The 19,308-nt window shown below is 52.2% G+C and overlaps 1 protein-coding gene across 1 annotated transcript in view; it reads right to left on the bottom strand.

Annotated features, from left to right (window-relative positions):
* Positions 1-681: 681 nt before the first annotated feature.
* Tbc1d22b (TBC1 domain family member 22B) overlaps positions 682-19,308 on the bottom strand; it is a 58,660-nt gene continuing 40,033 nt past the window's right edge. Inside the window, exons 9-13 of the mRNA XM_006983079.4 lie at positions 11,765-11,871; positions 10,840-10,915; positions 8,331-8,458; positions 8,036-8,131; positions 682-2,867 (exon numbers count right to left, since the gene is read on the bottom strand). Coding sequence (XP_006983141.1) covers positions 2,739-2,867; positions 8,036-8,131; positions 8,331-8,458; positions 10,840-10,915; positions 11,765-11,871 — 536 coding nt within the window. The 3' untranslated portion in view covers positions 682-2,738. The remainder of the gene's footprint in view (positions 2,868-8,035; positions 8,132-8,330; positions 8,459-10,839; positions 10,916-11,764; positions 11,872-19,308) is intronic.

Raw genomic sequence — 19,308 nt, 5'->3', positions numbered from 1 at the left:
CTAGTTCATTCTCTTAGCTCCTTTCCGACGTGTGCTCCTTCGGACATGAGAAATAATCCACGTAAGGGCGTTGTCACGGTGCTGGCACATGAGAAATCATCCATGTAAGGGCGTTGTCACGTGACCATCGTGAGACCAGGAGCTAGGCCAGACACCAGCTGAGGAAACAGGTTACTCACTTTGCAGCCTCTTGCCCAGAGTAGGGGCTCAGCCTTTGCTGATGTCCTCTGGGAATGCTGCTGGTCCTATACGAGGCTCAAGCCCATTTCTTTGTAAAGACTGTGTGTACGTGTGTGTGTTTGTGTGTGTGTGTACGTGTGTGTGGTGTGTGTGCGTGTGCGTATGTGTGCATGCGTGTGCGTGTGTGTGTGTACGTGTGTGTGGTGTGTGCGTGTATGTGTGTGTGTGTGTGTGTGTGTGTGTGTGTGTGTGTGTGTGTGGACATGAGGACAGTGCCTGCAGAAGACAGAGGGAGTGACAGGCCCCCGGGGGCTGGAGTGACAGGCAGCTGTCAGTCACCTGAGGTGGGTGTTGGGAAGAGCAGTGGGCACTCTTAACCACTGACCACTTCTCTAGCCCTTGACCCCCTCCCACCCCATCTACAAACACCAGCAAGAAAGACCCAGGAAAAAAGGACACTTCATTCCAGGTTACATGAACTCATGAGACAAAAGCTCATGGTGGAGGAGGAGGAAACACCATTTATTTACAGTCCATTCACTTTATCCACAATTTCCCATACAAACATAAAACTAAAAAAATAAACCCACCACTTGGGAACACAAGTGTCTCTTTAATTAGTCGGAGGGAGGCCACGGGTCCTCTCATCTGTGGAGGAGTCCGAGGCACACCAAGGGGAGGGCGGGGCACAGGGAAGAACGCCTGAGAAACAGCTTGGGCGAGGGACCGAACTCGGGGAAGGAAGGACACGGGCGAGTGAGCTTTAGGGGTGTCACCCCAGGAGCGCTGCCCGGCTGCCCGGCGGGTGGACCGCTACTGGCCTGCATCCTCCTTTCTCCACTACCAGACGCCACAACCTGAGCATGGGTCCGCCACCTCGGGACTGTGGGGAGTGTGATGGTGACAGGGGACACCTGATGCCGCTCTCTGGGAGGAGGCCCCCACCTTGGCGACACACGGGGATCCCGATTCTCTTGGCACTGACTTGTCGGCCAGCTTCTGTCCTGACCACAGTGCTGACTTCCACGGGTGAAGAGGCTGGGAACACAGAACCTGAGGGAGGGCGTCTGCCTCTGGGGTCCTTCCCGGGGAGGCTGCTGGGGTGAGCGGGGGGCTGCTGGGGTGAGTGGGGGGAGGCTCTGCAGTGGAAAAGGGGAGGCCCGGCTAGGTGTTCACAGAGGCCCTAGGAGGGACGGCGAGGCGGGACGGGGAAGGGCGGAGGCTGAAACATGGACGCGCAGCTTGTCGCTGGCCACAGGCTGCTCCAGATGGCTCCAGGCCCCAGGCCCCTTCCCTGAAGCTGCCCACCCAGCAGCTTCATCTCATGACCTGGATTGCGTTCATGTGTCAATGCACACTATAAATATAAAATCATATCTGCTACAAAGAGGACATAGATTTGTACACCTTTACCCATATACATAATAACACAATTTATACATAATATCTTGGAGTGGTTCACCCTGGAAAAGGGGTTTGAAGAGGTGGTTAAAAAAAAAAGAAGAAAGAAGGGGGGTGGGGGAAAAAAAAGAAAAAAAAAACCCAAAAACCAAAACCACTCTTTCTCCCTCCCCTGCCCTGGTCCCTCTCAAGGGACCACAGATGCTTGGTCCCTCAGGTCCTTCCCAACTGTTTCTGATGGGTTAGTCTGAACACAAATTCAGACGGGACAAAATGCCGATGGGCTCGTACACACAGACACACACACACACACATGTGCGCATGCATGCACTCCTGCACACACACACACACACACACACACACACACACACACACACACACGCACTCCTGCACACACACACACACACACGCACGCACGCACGCACGCACGCACGCACGCACGCACACATGCACTCCTGCACACACACTCACACACACTCACACACACACACACATGCACACCAAATGTAAGATTCATAGAGGAGGAACGGGAAAACGCAATTCCTAGCCCTTGAGTGTAGGCCTCTCCTCAGGGTTATGAGGATGGTGTCTCCTCCACCTGAGAAGGAAGGGCTCACTCCTGTGTCCTGGCTCAGCGGGGGGCAGGAGGAGGTGAGGGCGGGGCAGCAGGGTCTTCTGAAAACATAGTGTCTCTGACCTGTGAGTCACAAACATCGACGGCCCGAGAGCCTAATACCCTGTGCCTCGGGCATGGAAATGTAGAAAAAAGAAAGAAAAATAAAACCACCCGCTGGGTCCTGGGCAGAGCCAGCAGGTGCACATATGGACAGTGTGGGGCAGACCTGGAGCCCCCTCCTTTTGTCCAGTGTCTCCCGAAGGGAAAGACAATCGTCGCCTCCTCTGCCTCTCCCAGAGTCGGGCCCATCCACAGGGCACAGAATACTGACAGTGGTCCCAGACACACATCCTGAGACACAACGTGGCGGATGCTGTGAAGTGAAGACCTGGGCGGTGGCGGCAGCGGCGGCGGCGGCAGAGGGTGAGCTTTGTACAGCAGGAGTGATTCCTGGCCGGGGCCCACGGCTTGCACAGTGGCCACAGTGATGAAATCGCCATCAGAGATGGGGCAGTCCGGTCCCCGGGCGGGGAGACAGCACCTATCGGCGGTAGTGGTTGGGGGCGTCCGCAAACATGTACTTGAGTCTGTAGGCCTCGGCCAGCAGCAGCCCGATCTCCTCGTTGCCCCAGTGGATGGTCGGCAGGTTCTGCAGCAGCATGAGGAGGCCCTGCAAGGGAAGGGAGGCCTTTGTCTCTGCAGTCTATGGCCAAGGCCCAGAAGACCCTCTGTTACAGGACCTGGAGTGGGGCCTTCCTCCTGGGCCACATGACCCCCAGGGTCCAGCCTTCTGCCTCCTGAACATCATGCAGTCCTGGGCCCCTTGCTCAGTCCAGGAAGTTCAAACCCCTGCCCTGAGTCTCTGACACACTAACACCCGCCTCTTCAAAATACTATGAGCAGAGAATAACCACAATAAAGATGGTAGAAAGAGCTGGGCGGTGGTGGTGCACACCTTTAATCCCATAACTCGGGAGGCAGAGCCAGGCGGATCTCTGTGAGTTCGAGGCCAGCTTGGTCTACAGAACAAGATCCAGGACAGGCACCAAAACTACACAGAGAAACCCTGTCTTGAAAAACCAAACCAACCAAACAAACAAACAAAACCACTGCTTCCAACTGCACATGCCTACTCTGGGGGTAATCCTTCAGTCGATTTCATATATCTAGCTGTTTCTTAATTGTACTTTGGATTTTTTTTTTTCAGATTTTATTTTATTTTTGGTTTTTTGAGACAGGGTTTCTCTGTGTAGCTTTGAGCTCTGTGTAGTTTTGAGCCACTATGTGGGTGCTGGGAATTGAACTCAGGAGCTCAGGAAGAACAGCCAGTGCTCTCAACTACTGAGCCACCTCTCCAGCCCCCAGATTTTAGTTTTAATTGTGTGTGTATATATCTGTGTATGTACATGTGAGTGTAGATTCCCATGGCGGCCACAAGAGGGCACCAGACCCTGTGGAGCTGGAGTTACAGTAGGCTGTAGGCTCCCTGACACAGGTTTGAGGAGTCATCCTCTGCAAGAGCAGTACCTGCTCTAAACTGCTGAACATTTCTCCAGCCCCTACTCTGTCTTTTAAGACAAGGCCTTGTGTATCCTAGACTTATCTTAAGCTTTTTATATAGCCAAGGATGACTCTGAACTTCTGATCCTCCTGCCTCCACCTCCCAAGCTGGAATTACAGATGAATGTTCCATGTCCAGATTCCTTTTTACAAGTTTTCATTGCAATGTTTTCATATAGTAAGCTATTTTTTCTCCAGTGCTGGAAACTGAACTCAGGGCTTCATACAGCAAGTGCTTTAATCACTTTTTAAAAGCATAATCTGGGGCTGGAGAGATGGCTCAGAGGTTAGGAGCACTGGCTGTTCTTCCAGAGGTCCTGAGTTCAATTCCCAGCAACCACTTGGTGGCTCACAACCATCTGTAATGAGATCTGGTACCCTCTTCTGGCCTGCAATCATGCATGTAGGCAGAACACTGTATACATAATAAGTAAATAAATGTTTAAAAAAAAAAAGTATAATCTGGCCGGGCAGTAGTGGCACACGCCTTTAATCCCAGCACTCGAGAGACAGAGGCAGGCGGATCTCTGTGAGTTCCGGGCCAGCCTGGTCTACAGAGTGAGCTCCGGGATAGCCAGGGCTACACAAAGAAACCCTGTCTCAACAAAACAAAACAAAAAACAAAAACAACCAAACAAACCAAACCAAAGTATAGTCTTTTCTCAGCATGGTGGCTCACACCTGTAATTCCAGCACTTGGAAGGCTGAGGCAGGAAGATGGCTGCAAGTTCCAAGCCAGCCTGGACCGCAGAGCACAGCTGTCTGAGAGCACAGCTGTCTGTCTCAGAGCACAGCTGTCTGTCTCAGAGCAATCTCACAAATGGTGACCTTTGTGTTTGCTTCTGTAGCACTTACACTAAAACTGAAGCAATACAAAGAAAACTAGCGTGGCCCCTGGTGGGATCTGTGGGGGGCGGGGGGACGGTGTGTGTGTGTGTGTGTGTGTGTGTGTGTGTGTGTGTGTGTGTGTGTGTGAGAGAGATAATCCTCATGGTTTTCCACTCAGCCTTCGCAAATGAGTATTTCAAAGGAAGCAGGCCATCACATGGCTACATGCTCATTTATCTACCTATTTTCCTTTTGTTAGATCCTTAATTGGGTTCTTCATTCAAAATCATTCCTGTTGAGACTGCAGAGCGCAGCCCCTGCATTTAACACCTCCCTAATCTCACCGGCAACTGACAGAAGCATTTACCTGCTGCCAGCACACCAAAGCACAGCACCTGGTCCAAAATGTGAGCCCCAGTTCTCAGCCTCTCTGTCCAGCTACTGCCTACTGCTCCCTCTGCACACACATCCACTGTAGAGCATAAGACTCTTAATCTCAGGGTCGTGGGTTCGAGCCCCACGTTGGGCACCATTTGTAGCTGGAGTTTTTCTGTCTGGCCTCGGTCAAGACCAATCTCTCTCACCCGTCAGTCCCATAGCCGCTCAGAACCAACCAAGGAAACAAGTATGGCTGAGGCAGGCTTCTTGCTAACTGTTCTTATATCTTAAATTAACCCATTTCTATTAATCTATAAGTTGCCACGTGGCTCGTAGCTTACCGGTATCTTAACATCTTCTCATGGCGGCGGCTGGCAGCGTCTCTCTGCCTCAGCCTTCCACTTCCCAGAATTCTCTTTTCTGTTTGTCCTTCCTATACTTCCTGCCTGGCTACTGGCCATCAGCATTTTATTTATACAGAGCGATCCACCCGGCCAAATCCACCTGTACTATGCTCATCACGCCCCACTGTTCCCGTCACTGTCACTGGGGACACTCTCTTTTCTCCTCCACCTGGCAACCACTACTTGGCTTCAGCCCTGGCCCCACAAACAACTCCATGCAAGTAGCCCTTAAAGGGATGGGGGTAGCCCTTAAAGGGATGGGGGTAGCCCTTAAAGGGATGGGGGTAGCCCTTAAAGGGATGGGGGTAGCCCTTAAAGGGATGGAGGTAGCCCTTAAAGGGAAGGTATCAAAATGACAGTGAACATGAGACTTTAGCCATCGGATTGCTGTTGCTGCTGTTCAGGTCCTATCTGTCTCCTTCTGTGGACGAGCGTTTTGTCTGTGTGTCTGTCTGTGTACTACGTGTGTGCCTGGTGCCTGTTGGGGGCCAGAAGAGGATCCCCTAGACCTGGAGTTACATGGTTTTAAGTCACCATGTGGGTCCTGGGGGTAAAGTGCTCCCCTCAGAAGCAGGAGACCTGAGTTTGATCCCAGCACCGGGGGAAGCTTGTGTCTACACTCCCAGCACTGCAGGCAGTATAGACAGAGGGCAGTGGGGCTGGGGGCCAAGCAGCCCAAATGGCGAGCCCCAGCTCTCAGTGAAAGGTGAGCTGGAGAGCTGCCTCAGAGACACTTGCTGTCCTCCCAGAAGAGCTGGGTTCGATTCCCAGGACCCACAAAGTGGCTTAAAACCATGTAACCCGCCGGGCGGTGGTGGCGCACGCCTTTAATCCCAGCACTTGGGAGGCAGAGCCAGGTGGATCTCTGTGAGTTCGAGGCCAGCCTGGGCTACCAAGTGAGTTCCAGGAGAGGCACCAAAACTACACAGAGAAACCCTGTCTCGGAAAAAAAAAAAAAAAAAAACAAAAAACCATGTAACTCCAGTTCCAGGGGATCTTCTTCTGGCCTCTAACAGGAACCAGGCACACATGTAGTATGCAGACAGACACGCAGGCCAACATTCACACATATGAAATAATAAATTTTAAAAATCAGAAATTAAACCAAGTGTGGTGGTACATGCCTTAATCCCCGCAGGCAGATCTCTGTGAGTTTCAGGCCAGTCTAGTCTACACAGCGAGTTCCATAGCAAGTTCCAGGACAGCCAAGGCTACATAAAGAGACCCTGTCTCAAAAACTTCCTTTAGATTTGTTTATACTGAGCGGATGTATGCTCGTGTGATACATGCTCTGTAGAGAGCAGGTCAGAGGACCACCGTCAGGAATAGGCTCTCTTCCTCTGCTGTGTGGACTCCAGAGTCTGGACTCAGTCAGCCCTGCCGGCAGGCACCTTTACCCACTGAGCCATCTCACTGGCTTCCTCTACACCCCTCTTACTGGACATTTCTAGTATTTCCATAATGATTCCACGCTTTTATGTAACTTGCAAACAAAACTAACCAACATGAAGTGGTGCTCAGGAGAAGGGTGCAATTTCTGGGAGGGGAGCCACCTTTGAGTTCTAACTCTAGCTTTAGTAGAAGCTTTCTAGAAACTTCTGAATAAATCCTATCCCTGGTCAAGTGCTCACACAAAGAGGATTAGCTGTAAGGAGCCACTCTGCCACCTGGTGGCAACGCTTGGAACTGCAGCTTTCTTTCCACCTCTCCCTGTTCCTCACCCCACTGCAGCTTAGCGTAACGTTACAAAAAGTGGAAAACAGTCTTCAGATAAAGATGCAGAGGCTGAATAACCACAGCCAAGGGGCAGAGGTGCTGGTCACAAGTCAGGTGCTCTTAGCCTGGGTGACAGAGAGGCCTTGCCAGAGTTGGACTGAAGATTTTCTACCCAGCAGTTCCTCAGGAGCCACAAGCAGGGTGACTAGCGCGGGGTGGGCCGGTCTGTAGAGCACTCGCCGCCGGAGGGAAGCCGGCAACTGCCTTTCAGAGAGAGCGCCAGCTCAGGCACCTTCCCGAGGTCTCTGACCTGACCGCACTCCGCTCTTCACTGGCCACCACGCTCCAGGCCTCGCTCCACAACCCTTCAATGTCCAGACCTGCAGCCGATCCAAAGCTCCTCACTGGCCACTGCCTCCACCCTAGTGGCCGCACGGCTTGCTCCCTTACCTCCTCAAGCCTTTGCTTAAATGTTACCTTCTCGGTGAGCTTATCCTGACTCTTCATTTGAATCTGTGGTCTCCCTTCTACCACTAAGGACGCCTGTTGGACCGTGCAGGACCCTGAAGCAATGCCCACTGATCACTGGGCACCTCTAAGCCTCCAGAGCCGTCAGCTGCCTGTCTTCCCTCAGCACGTGGGCTGTGAGAACAACCCCCTGCCTGCTTCTCTTCCCAGGATGCCCTGGGTCTCAATGGTGACTCTCAGGACAGGTCTGGAATCAACCCTTGTCAATGAATGAATGAGGGATTTCTCTCTCGGGCCTGGGCAGCCACTCTCCAGCCTTCTGGGGACAACGATCCTTCTTACTGGGAAGACCTCAGGCCCCAAGGACGCCTTGCCCACTGGAGGGCAGCCTCCCCTGAGCACCCCTCCCTCCCACCCCCAGGCAAGCATCTGCAGCAGCACCTTCTGCCCTCACAGGCCAAGGACTCACTCCCCCGCCACGCACCTGGAAGTCTTCCTCATCCAAAATCTCCTTCCGCCACTTGATCAGGAAGGCCGCGCACACGTAGAGGTGGAAATGCGAGAACCCTTCGGGCTCAGACTGGGGGAGAGAGGAAGAGTCAGGCAGGGCTCAGAGCCCCCAACAGGAGCCCACGGTGGGGCCCTCACGTCCGAGCCATCGAGGTGGGACACCCCGCCCAGCAGACATAGAACTGAAGGCGGATGGATGGAGACTTTCAAGCCACCACACTTGGCAGGGAGCTGGCCACAGGGACTGGGGAGCAAGGGTCCCTCGGTACCTGGTAGGTGTCCCACAGGCGGATGGTGCAGCGCAGAGGAAGCTCCCGCATCAGCAGGTTGTTCATCCACCGGAAGGCGAACTGCAGGTACTCCACCTCGTACCTCCTGAAGTGACTGTGTACCTGCTCTGGAAGGGACACGAGTCAGGAGCTGCTCTGGCCATGACGCGAGAGACAGGAGGGGAACTTGGCTGCCGGGCCTCATTACACCCCAGGGCAGGGCCAGGCCGGTAGGGAACCCTGGAGCCCATCTTGGCCGTTTCCCTTTGGCTTCCCGGAGAGATGGCCAACAAAGGTGGAGACAGGCTTTCTCTGTGTAGTTTTGCGCCTTTCCTGGGACTCACTCTGTAGCCCAGGCTGGCCTCGAACTCACAGAGATCCGCCCGGCTCTGCCTCTGACTGCTGGGATTAAAGGCGTGCACCACCACACCTGATTATTTCTTTTCTTTTTTGGGAGGGGGGAGATTCTTCTGCACACTTAGTAGAAACCAGCCGCCATCTGCACTTTGTTCCTGCCCCTGAGCCTGTACAGTACCCTGAGCAAATTGAACAAGCTGGTCCCTATTCTGCATGGCGGCTTTGTGAATAATGCTGGGTGGTCGGGGTTTCCGGTATTTACTTGTATTGTTTTTAGTCATGTAGGCATGTGTCTGCGTGTGGGTCTGTGCACATGAGTGCAGTCAGACATCAGATTCCTGGAGTTATTAACAGTGTGAGCCACCTCAGGTGGGTGCTCAGAACTGAACATGGGTCCTCCTGAACAGCAGCAAGTGCTCATAACCAATGAGCCATCTCTCCAGCCCCCTTGACGGCTGGTTTTAAATCACCATCTTCTCATTTATAAAATGGGACGGTGAGGGGCCAGCAAGGTGACTCCAGGAGTAAAGGCACCCACAGCTTGTGGGGTTTGCTGCTGCTGCAGTCTTAAAGTTTTTATAATGAGAAAGTACACAAGAAACAAGGAGGTGGTGCACATTTACTTAGTGTGTGTGTGGTTGGGGTGTGTGTGTGTGTGTGTGTGTGTGTGTGTGTGTGTGTGTGTGTGTGGTTGATGTGTGGGTGTGTCTGTGTATGTGTGTCTCTGTGTGTGTGGTCTTGCAGGGGTCAGAGGATAACTTGAAGGAATCAGTTCTCTTCTACCATGAGGACCAGGCTTGGCAGAAAGTTTAACAGAGTAAACCAGCTCCTGGCCCAGTGTTCCAATATTTTTAAGTTCCATGCCTTTATTGACCTGGGCCATGGGGGGATAAAAAAGATACAAAGCAGCAGAAACCACTCATTTTACCCGCTGATATCCAATTGATGGCTAACCCGGGAAGCCACTCAGCCCCTCAAAAGAGGCCAGCATGCGCCCCATACAAAGCTCAGGCAAGCGATGGGCCTCTGTGGAAGCTGGCAGCTGGGGCCGAGCGGTGAGACTCAAGGGAAAAGCACTCCATTCACAACACTACTGTGAGAACACGTGAAGGTGAGAGCCTAGGCCACGGGAAGACGGAGAGCAAGACAAACCAAGACTGTTTCCACAGCAAGAGAACCTGGGAGGGCAGTGAGAAGGCAAGGAGGGAGCCTCTGCTGGGGGAGCAGAAAGTCCCGCAGGACAGAGGTCTGCAGCGACCAGCAGGCTTTAAGAAGCCACCACAGGCGGAGGGGGGGGGGACGCCCCTTTATCCCAGCACTCAGGAGGCAGAGGCAGGCGGATCTCTGTGAGTTCCAGGGCAGCCTGGTCTCCTGGCCAGAGAGCTGCAGGACAGCCAGGGCTACACAGAGAAACCCTGTGTTGAAAAACAAAACAAAACAAACAGAGGAGGAGGAGGAGGAGGAGGAAGCAGAAGCCACTCCAAGCTCACTGGTCTAAGAGACCTCAGGTCACAGGTCCCCTGCCAGGTCCACAATGCAGGGAACATCCCCCCCCCCCCCCCCATCTCTCTGGCCACTGAACCCTTGACCACCTGCTCCTCCCAGATCCCTGCCTGGGTGGGTGGGGGCTGGGTTTGTACTGAGGTTCCCAGAGGAGTGTGGGAGGTCCCACTGGGGGGTCAGCCAGATTTGGGGAGCCTGCATCAAGCCTGGGATGCTGTATGTCCCTGAATGACAGACAAGGTCAGCCCCAAAGCTGGGGGCTAAAGGCAATGGAAGCCACTGGTGCTTCCAATCGGGAGAGGGGCAGAGCCAGAGCACCGCTCTAGAAAACCAGCCCATGACGACGACGGTTTGAAAGAGGACCAAGAGAATGTAAGTCTTTCTAGGAGGAGGTAGAGACAGCAAACGGCCTGGGCCAGGGCTGTGGACTAAGGGGAGGGGGTGACTAGGGCAGAGCTGCGGGGGAACTGAGAGCCTGGTGACAGAAACGAGGGAGGCCGGACGGACCTTGGGACAGCAGAGCTCATAGCCTTCCTGCTGAGCCCCAATCAGTGCTGCAAAGACTGGGTCACGGCAAGGACAGGCTGGGAGGGGTTCGGGGAGGGCCACCCCGGGCAACTGCTGGAGAAGTCTGCGCCTCTCAACCTACCATCGATCCGGCTGACAAGCTCCTCCAGTGCCTTGACCTTCTTCTGGATCCCTGGCTGTGCAAAGGTGTAATTATCCTGCAAAGGACACAGAGCCTGGGGTAAGAGTGTCCAAACTGGCTGCCTACCACACACAGCGGGAGATCATGCCGACACAGGCTGCTCTGCTGCCGTGGCTGATCTGGGGGGGTGTGCACGCATGTGTGCATGTGTGTGTGTTTGCACATGTTACACAGGCCAGGGTAATCTCAAGTATCACTCCTCATCTTGTCTTTTGAGATAGGGTCTCACTGAGACTGGAGCTCACGGAGGAGGGTGGTACCTCTCCAGTGCCAGGGGTTAGGCTCAGGTTCCCTTTATTAACTGAGCCATCTCCCCAGTCCCTGAAGCACATAAGTATGCCAGGGGCTGGAGAGAAGGCTCGGTGGTCAAGAGTGCACACCCTCTTCCCGAGGACCCACTGCGGTTCCTCGCACTCACAGCCAGTGGTCACAGCAGCCACCTCAAACTGCAGATCCCAGTGACCTAGCCCCTCTGGCCTCCACGAACACCTGCACTCATTCGCACATACCCACACACAGACACACGATTAAAAACAGAATGAACATGTTTTAAAATTCACCAGTGCTAACAGCTCGTGACAGGTTTTAGAAAACAAAGGGATTCATAAAACTGCGGCACGTGGTGGAAGGCGGATGGAGCCCGGCATTGTGGTTGACCACAGGATCTGGGGACAGAGTAGAGAGCAAGGGCCCTCTCTGAGGACAGCTAGTGTAGCATGGTGGTCTCCTCAGATCACCATGAAGCTAACAGTGAAGCTAAGAGGAGGGGCAGAGGAGCACTGGCAGGGGATGGCCCTGCCGGACACAGAAGAGCCGTAACGACGCAGAAAGCTAAGAGAGCCCTGAACCTGGCTGGGCCGCTCACCTGGATCCCGTCCAGCAGCTTGCTCATACACCAAAAGCTGTCTGCTTCAATGCTTCGCAGCATGTCCTGAGACAAGTTGGTCACGTCAAAATTCTCCACATCCTCTTCTGTAAAACAGAAGGGGAAGAAAATCCAGAGCCTTATGTAAAAACCTACTGTGGTCCATGGAGTGCCTCGCAGTTCCCAGGGATCCCATCCTAACGCTGACCGGGCCATTTCTCACTCCAGCCCAGCACACCTTACTCTTCCTTGGCATTTCTCACTTAGATTTTTAAGAAAATGACCACTCAGGACTTTTGCTCAATGAGCTACACCGAGCTCAACCCAAGGAATGGTCTGGAAAAATTCTTTGATTACAGACGTTCAGTGAGCTGTCTACCACGCTCACAGGACAGCTGGGTAGGAGCCCTTGTTCAACATAGGGATGGACTCCCTGAATGCTGGCATTAGACTCAGCCCAATGTGGGAGCCTCTGGGACTTAATTCCATCATGCTGGTATTTCTCACTGATACAGGATACACACACACACACACACACACACACACACACACACACACACACACGAGTTTTGTAGACAAATGAGAAACACTGTATTTCTATTATCACCATCTTGGAGACTCAGCAAGACCATAATATCCATAGCATACAAAAGGATACCAAGAGTTACAAGAAAGAGTCCGTTAAGCTTGAGCACAGGGCCTCTCTTAGAGGACTACTAACTTAAAAGTGTGTGTGCGTGAGTGGGTGTGTGTACCTGTTCATGTGCACATGTTTATATGCCATGTATGTGTAGGGACATGCAGAGGCCAGAGAGCATGTCAGATCCCTGGATGGAGTTATAGGCAGGGCGGTTGTGGGTACTGGAACTGAACTCGGGTCCTCTGGAAGAGCAGGAAGCTGTCTTAACCACTGAGTCATCCCTGCAGTCCAAATGTCTACCAACTCCTCTCGGAGATTCCAGTTAGTAGCAGGGATGAGAGGCTGTCTGCTCCGAGGCCCAGGCAGAGGAGATTAAGAAACTCAACGGGGAAGGCCAAGGGTGTCCCCTTTGTGGGCATCGTTAACCAGCGCTCCCTGCCTACGCCCCTCAGCTCTGCACGAGAGGCAGCTTTCCCCTCAGACCCATCAGCACTGTTTAAAAAGTGTCCATTGCATGCATTCCCTTGTGCCAGGGAGACGCGGTCAGCTGACTGACAAAACACATTCAGAATCCCATCCTTGCATCCGTGGGAATTACAGAGACCTTTATCCACAAGGCTCACAACATTTAACAGTTCCTGGAGTCCCGTTCTGCCTGTATCATGACACAGCACGTATGTGGAGGTCACAGGGAAACTTGTGGAAGCCAGTTCTCTCCTAGCACATAGGTCCAGGGATTGAACTCGGGTCCTCAGACTTGACAGCACACCCCTTTACCCGATGAGCCATCTCACCTGCCCAAGAACTGTTCTGTTGTAGCTTTTATGAACATCAAGGGCTACTTAGGGATAGCAGAGACAGAGACAGAGGGGGATGCTGCTGGAGACAGTGGACTACTCGTCAGGAAAGCTAAGATGGCCAGAGTTGACATCTGTAAAGTGATAACCTCCATGCCTTGCACACGGCAGGCACACAGATTACATGAGATGAGGTTTTCCAGGAATGATGAGCTGCATTTATAATGCAGTGTGATGCAGGAGGCATGCCATGGCTTTAACGGGAGAGCAAGGAGTAACATTGTTCACGGGAGACTCCCAACTGCTGCCCACGCGGCATCCGAGCGTGCTTCCCGAGCAGAGGCAGAACAGAACACACCTCTGCCCTACTGTGCCGGCTCCCCAGGTGCTGGGAAGAAAGGATTTCATTCTTTAAGTTCTCCTGGACTTTAAAAAATTGCTAAGGATGCGGGGTGGTAGTGGTGCACACCTTTAATCCCAACACTTGAGAGGCAGAGGCAGGCAGATCTATGAGTCTGAGGCCAGCCAAGTCCATAGAGAGAGATCCAGGACAGGCTCCAAAGCTACCCAGAGAAACCCTGTCTCAGAAAAAAAAAAAAAGAAAAAGAAAAAGAAAAAAAGCTAAGGTTAGCATAATTTTAGAGTAGCCCAAATGTACACTGTTTTTGAGGGGGAGCCACATTGACCTTTTATCACCAAAAATCAACAAAAATTTTGTAAAACAATACTAACCTTACAGAAATGAAGAATCAGATACTATACAAAGATCCAACAGAGAAATTAAAATAAAAAAACTTCTAAGAAATATCATTTCTCTAAGGTAAGAACTCTTATGCAGTAGTTTTGGAAGGCCGTATGTGTTATTCAGCCGACTCCACACGCTCCTCCTGATAAGGAAGACCATTATGTTCCGAGGGGCCCCAGGCTTCTGTGCGGACCTCTAGCTCACTCCTGCTCAGCCGGCCTCCACTCATCGGGATTCCTCGAGGGGTGAGAACCCAGTCTGCCTCCACCGCTCACAATCACAAACACTGCCCGGAGAACGGCTCCAGGGCCCGGGCCCTGGCAGCTCCTTCCTCGCCAGTGGGCACAGGACTCACTAACCCATCCTTGGCGACAGCTCCCCAGGTATGAGACAGGGGTGCAAGGTTCAGACAAGACCACACCCCCTCTCCTCACACATTTCCCAAAGGAAAATACAGAGCTTCATAATCATTTATTTTTGATTTTTTTAACCCTTATTTAAAAAAAAGTTTAGATTTTCTTACTTTATACATATGAATATATATATATGTGCACCATGTGCATGCCTGGTGCCCAGCTGCCAGAAATGGCACAGAATCTTTAGGACGTGAGTTATGGGGGGTTGTGAGTCACCATCTAGGTGGTGGGAACTGAACCCGGGTCTCTGCAAGAGCAAAAATGCTCTAATGTGGCTGAGTCATCGTCGACCCTTAATCCACCTTTATTTTGTGGGCATCTGGCCTGCATGTGCGCCTGTGCACCACGTGGATCCCCGGGGACCGTGGTTACAGACGGTTGTGAGCTGATCCAGGGACCTCTGGACGTGCAGCCACACTGCTGAGATCTCTTTCCAGGGCTGTTCTGATTTCTAGCTGTGTGCCCATGTGGGGGACATGGCCGTGGCAGACAGAGAGCACTTTTCAGGAGTCCACCCTGCTGAGGGGAGGTCTCTCCTGTTCCCGCCTGTTGCATATTCCAGGTGATTCTCCTGTCTCTGCCTTCCCATCCCACTGAAGGCATGCTGGATTGCAGACACACGCCACCACATCTGGCATCTTCCATGGGTTCTGGGGATCTGAACTCAGGTGGCTGGGCTTGCTCAGCAAGTGTTTTCATCTGCTGGTCATCTCGCCAGGTCAATGATTTTTTTTTTAAGATTTATTTATTTATTTATTATGTATACAATGTTCTGCCTGAATGTGTGCCTGCAGGCCAGAAGAGGGTACCAGATCTCATTACAGATGGTTGTGAGCCACTGTGTGGGTGCTGGGAACTGAACTCAGAACCTTTGGAAGAACAGCCAGTGCTCTTAACCTCTGAGCCATCTCTCCAGCCCCAATAATTTCTTAAAATTCTATAATTTTGATATTTTTATTATTTATTATTATTTTGTGATAGCATTTTGTTACACCATCAAGGCTGTGTCCTCAAACCTACGATCCTCCTGCCTCTGCCTCCTAAGGGCTGGGATTACAGATGTGTGCCACTGTGTCCAACCTTCTAGTAACCTGGGGTCCTTCAACCTGGTCGCTTTAGCGTCCTAGCACACTACAAGCGGGGCCGGCAAGCACACAGAGCAGAGCCACAGAGACAGTGGAGGGCCCGGAGACAACGGGGTGGGGCTGCCTCGCCAGACCTGCCGCCTGCCGTGTGCTGTGGATATTGCTCTATATAAATAAAACACTGGAGCCGGGCGTTGGTGGCGCACGCCTTTAATCCCAGCACTCGGGAGGCAGAGCCAGGCGGATCTCTGTGAGTTCGAGGCCAGCCTGGGCTACCAAGTGAGCTCCAGGAAAGGCGCAAAGCTACACAGAGAAACCCTGTCTCGAAAAATCAAAAAAAAAAATAAATAAATAAATAAAACACTGATGGCCAGTGACCAGACAGGAAGTATAGGCGGGACAAGGAGAGAGGAAAATTGGGGAAACAGGAAGAAGGAGGGAGACATTGCAGCCACCGCCAGGACAAGCAGCATGTAAAGACGCTGGTAAGCCACCAGCCACGTGGCAAGGTATAGATTTATAGAAATGGGTTAATTTAAGATATAAGAACAGTTAGCAAGAAGCCTGCCAAGGCCATACAGTTTATAAGTGATATAAGCGTCTGAGTGATTATTTTATATGTGAATTGTGGGGCTGCGGGGCTTGGTGGAACCTGGAGAGAAGCCCTCCAGCAACAGGCGTGCTTTGTGGTGAAGGGTTCCCTCTGAAGCCAGGCTGCAGAACTCAGTCTGGGCTGTGCCTCTCACTGTCTCGGTCACTCTGGACATAGCACCGCTTTCTGTCCCTCAGCTCATCATCTGTTAATGAGCAGTGACACCAGTGCCAGCCCGGGGACGAGGCGAGGACAGTTAAATGCGCGGTGCTAACCGCTGCTGACCGGGATTCTACGGTCATCACTAGGGAAGGACAAACACACCACTGTCTGGTTGGAGCCACTGACGTCTGCTCTCTATTATCTGAAGCCACACTGAATCTGAGAGACAAACCCACCACCCCAAAGTATACCTAAAAAGTAAGTCAAAACCAGGTGGTGATGGCGCATGCCTTTAATCCCAGCACTCATAGGCTGAGGGAGGTGGATCTCTGTGAGTTCAAGGCCAACCTGGCCTACAGAGTGAGTTCCAGAACAGCCTACACAAAGAAACCTTGTCTTGGGGAACAAAGGAAAAAAATCAAATTTCAAAGTTTGTTTTTCATTTTAATTTATTTGTGTGTATGTGGTGTGTGCATGCACACACCTATCGTGTGTGTGTGTGTGTGTGTGTGTGTGTGTGTGTGTGTGTGTGTGTGCGCGCGCGCGCGCGCCCATGCACAGCAGTACCACAATGCTCCTGTGGAGGTCAGAGGACAACCTGGGGGAGTTGGTCCTCTCCGTCTACCGTATGGATTCCAGGATTGAACTCAGGTCCTAAGGCTGGTGGCAACCTCCTCACCTGAGGGGCCCCCTCACCTGAGGAGCCCCCTCACCGGCCCTATTTCCCAGCTTTCTGCTCCTATCTTTCGGTTTTAAGTAGGAAAAATCACATTTAACAAGGAGTCACAAGTTGACAAGGTGCTCACTCAGTAACTGCACCATCTCCAAACCTTCAGCTATGCGGAGGCGGGGAGGGACTACAGATGAAGTGAACCCCGTCTGGGGGCCTCAGGTTGGGGGGCTGTGGTCAGCCATGTGCCCTTGGCATTCACTGGTGGTGGGATAGCTCACTGCACTTCCGGGGGTGGGGAGTGGGATAGCTTACTGCACTTCCTGGGGGTGGGCGTGCATAGCTCTTTCTCTGCCTACTGGGAAAAGCGCTGGAAAGGGAGGAGGGGACCCTGAAGGGCTTCATTCAGCATAAACAATCTGTTCAGAAGGATCATTAAGCGTCCACTTGAGGAAACTCCACACATAATTGGAGCTCAACAGGAAAGCTCGCCAGCCTCTCTGCCTCAGGCGAGGGCCTGTCTGGTTGTCATGCATGTTATGGCAGCAGGGAGTGAGTTTAAGGGGTTTTTATGGCTATTTTAAGAGGAATGCATCCAAAGGAGGACACCAAACAGCTCTTTATGAAAACAAAACTGCCCTCTCTGGGCTGGACGAGAACATGGCTATTGACCGGCTGGTAAAATGCACTGGAGCGGTGGCTCCAGTCAACGCTGATTGCACTCAGAACTCTTACCCAGATCAATTGGTGCAACAGGAGCCTCACTAACAGGCTAGTTAGAAACGGCTAGTTCTCCTCAGAGCTGGCGGCTCACTGCTCCAGGCACTTCCAGAGCCCTGGGAGGTCCCAGGGCAATCCCAGCTCTGTGATCAGAAGGGGCTCAGACACTCAAAGCCATCAACTGCAGAGGGCCTCACTGGTTCTCAGTCCCTCCGTCCCTCCTTCCCTCCTTCCTTCCTTCCTTCCTTTCTTTTCTTTTGAAACTAGACTCATAAGAATCCCTTGAATAAACTGAGCATGGTGGCGAACACCTTTAATCCCAGCACTTGGGAGGCAGAGGCAGGTGGATCTCTGTGAGTTCCAGGACAGCCAGGGATACACAGAGAAACCCTGTCTCAAAAACCAAAGGATCCTTGCACAGTATTTTCTGATCACAGTGCACTGGGGCTGAGGCCAGGAGGATAAAGCACCTGCCATGAAAGCATAAGGGTCTGAGGCTGGACCGCAGCAGCTGTCTAGAAGTCAGACCCTCAACAGTGAGCATGCTCAACAAGGAGCATCAACAGTGAGCATTCTCCATAGTGAGCATGCTCAATAGTGAGCATCATCATCCCAACACTGCAGTGGAGATGGGGATTTCTGAAGCTCACTGGCCAGTCATTTTTTTTTTTTTTTTTGGAGGGGGTGTTGTTTTTGAGACAAGGTCTCTCACTGGATCCAGAGCTCATCAATTCAGCCAGGCTGGCCTTGAATTCACAGAGATCTGCCTGGCTCTGCCCCCCAAATGCTGGGATTAAAGGCGTGCACCATCACCGCCTGCCCTTCTAAGACTTTCTAATGATTGCCAGGGACAGGTGGCGCTCACTGCTTGGAGAGAAAGCTAGGTCTGATATACCCTGACTTGACAGGCCATACCTGCCACTGGAACACTCACCCCCTCGGTGACAGGAAACCCAGCAGTGGACCCTCAGGGAGCACTCACCCCCTCGGTGACAGGAAACCCAGCAGTGGACCCTCAGGGAACACTCCCACACAGGGATACCACTCAGTTCAGCACTCCAGCAGTTTTCACATGGCAGGGAGGACTTCACACACTCCCTGTCTGCCTGTCATACCTGAAGCTGCTTCTTCCAAGGAGCAGCTTTAAGAGCGAGCTAGGGTCCCGGGTGGGGCCCATGTCTGCTGCGGGCCGCAGGAATATATCATAAGAACTCAGCTGGTTATGGCAAAGTCACTACCTGGAGGGATCAGGGAATTCCTCCAGAGGAAGCCAAATTCCAAGGAGTTTTTGGTGTTATTTGGCTTGTTATATATCAGCTGTCTTCTGTTATGAAAATCATGTGTGCCTTCATAGTTTTCCCAATTGACTTTTCCCTAAGAAGGGCTAACAGTGTAGACTGATCACTCTCTGGACATACACATTCCAGGTATTTGGAGAACAGCCTCAGGAAAGGCTTTCTCTGGAATCAGATATCTCCTTTGGCCACTTTCAAGGACTAGCAGTAATAACAGTCCACATGCAAGTCTCCTGATTTAAGGTAAATTCCATAAGGAGACACCACCTAGGTCAGGTGGACGTTAAGTAATAGCTTTACACAATTTAGATCGGACCCTCCTTTCTTACAGCCTTACTAACTTTACAGACCTCTAACTCCCTACCTAACCACTTCTAGGAATATTTAGATAACATTCTGCACTGACAGCTATGCTCAGCCAG

Source organism: Peromyscus maniculatus, chromosome 21 (assembly GCF_049852395.1).
Source record: "Peromyscus maniculatus bairdii isolate BWxNUB_F1_BW_parent chromosome 21, HU_Pman_BW_mat_3.1, whole genome shotgun sequence".
Lineage (NCBI taxonomy): Eukaryota > Metazoa > Chordata > Mammalia > Rodentia > Cricetidae > Peromyscus > Peromyscus maniculatus.
This window is presented reverse-complemented; position numbering and strand designations above follow the sequence as displayed.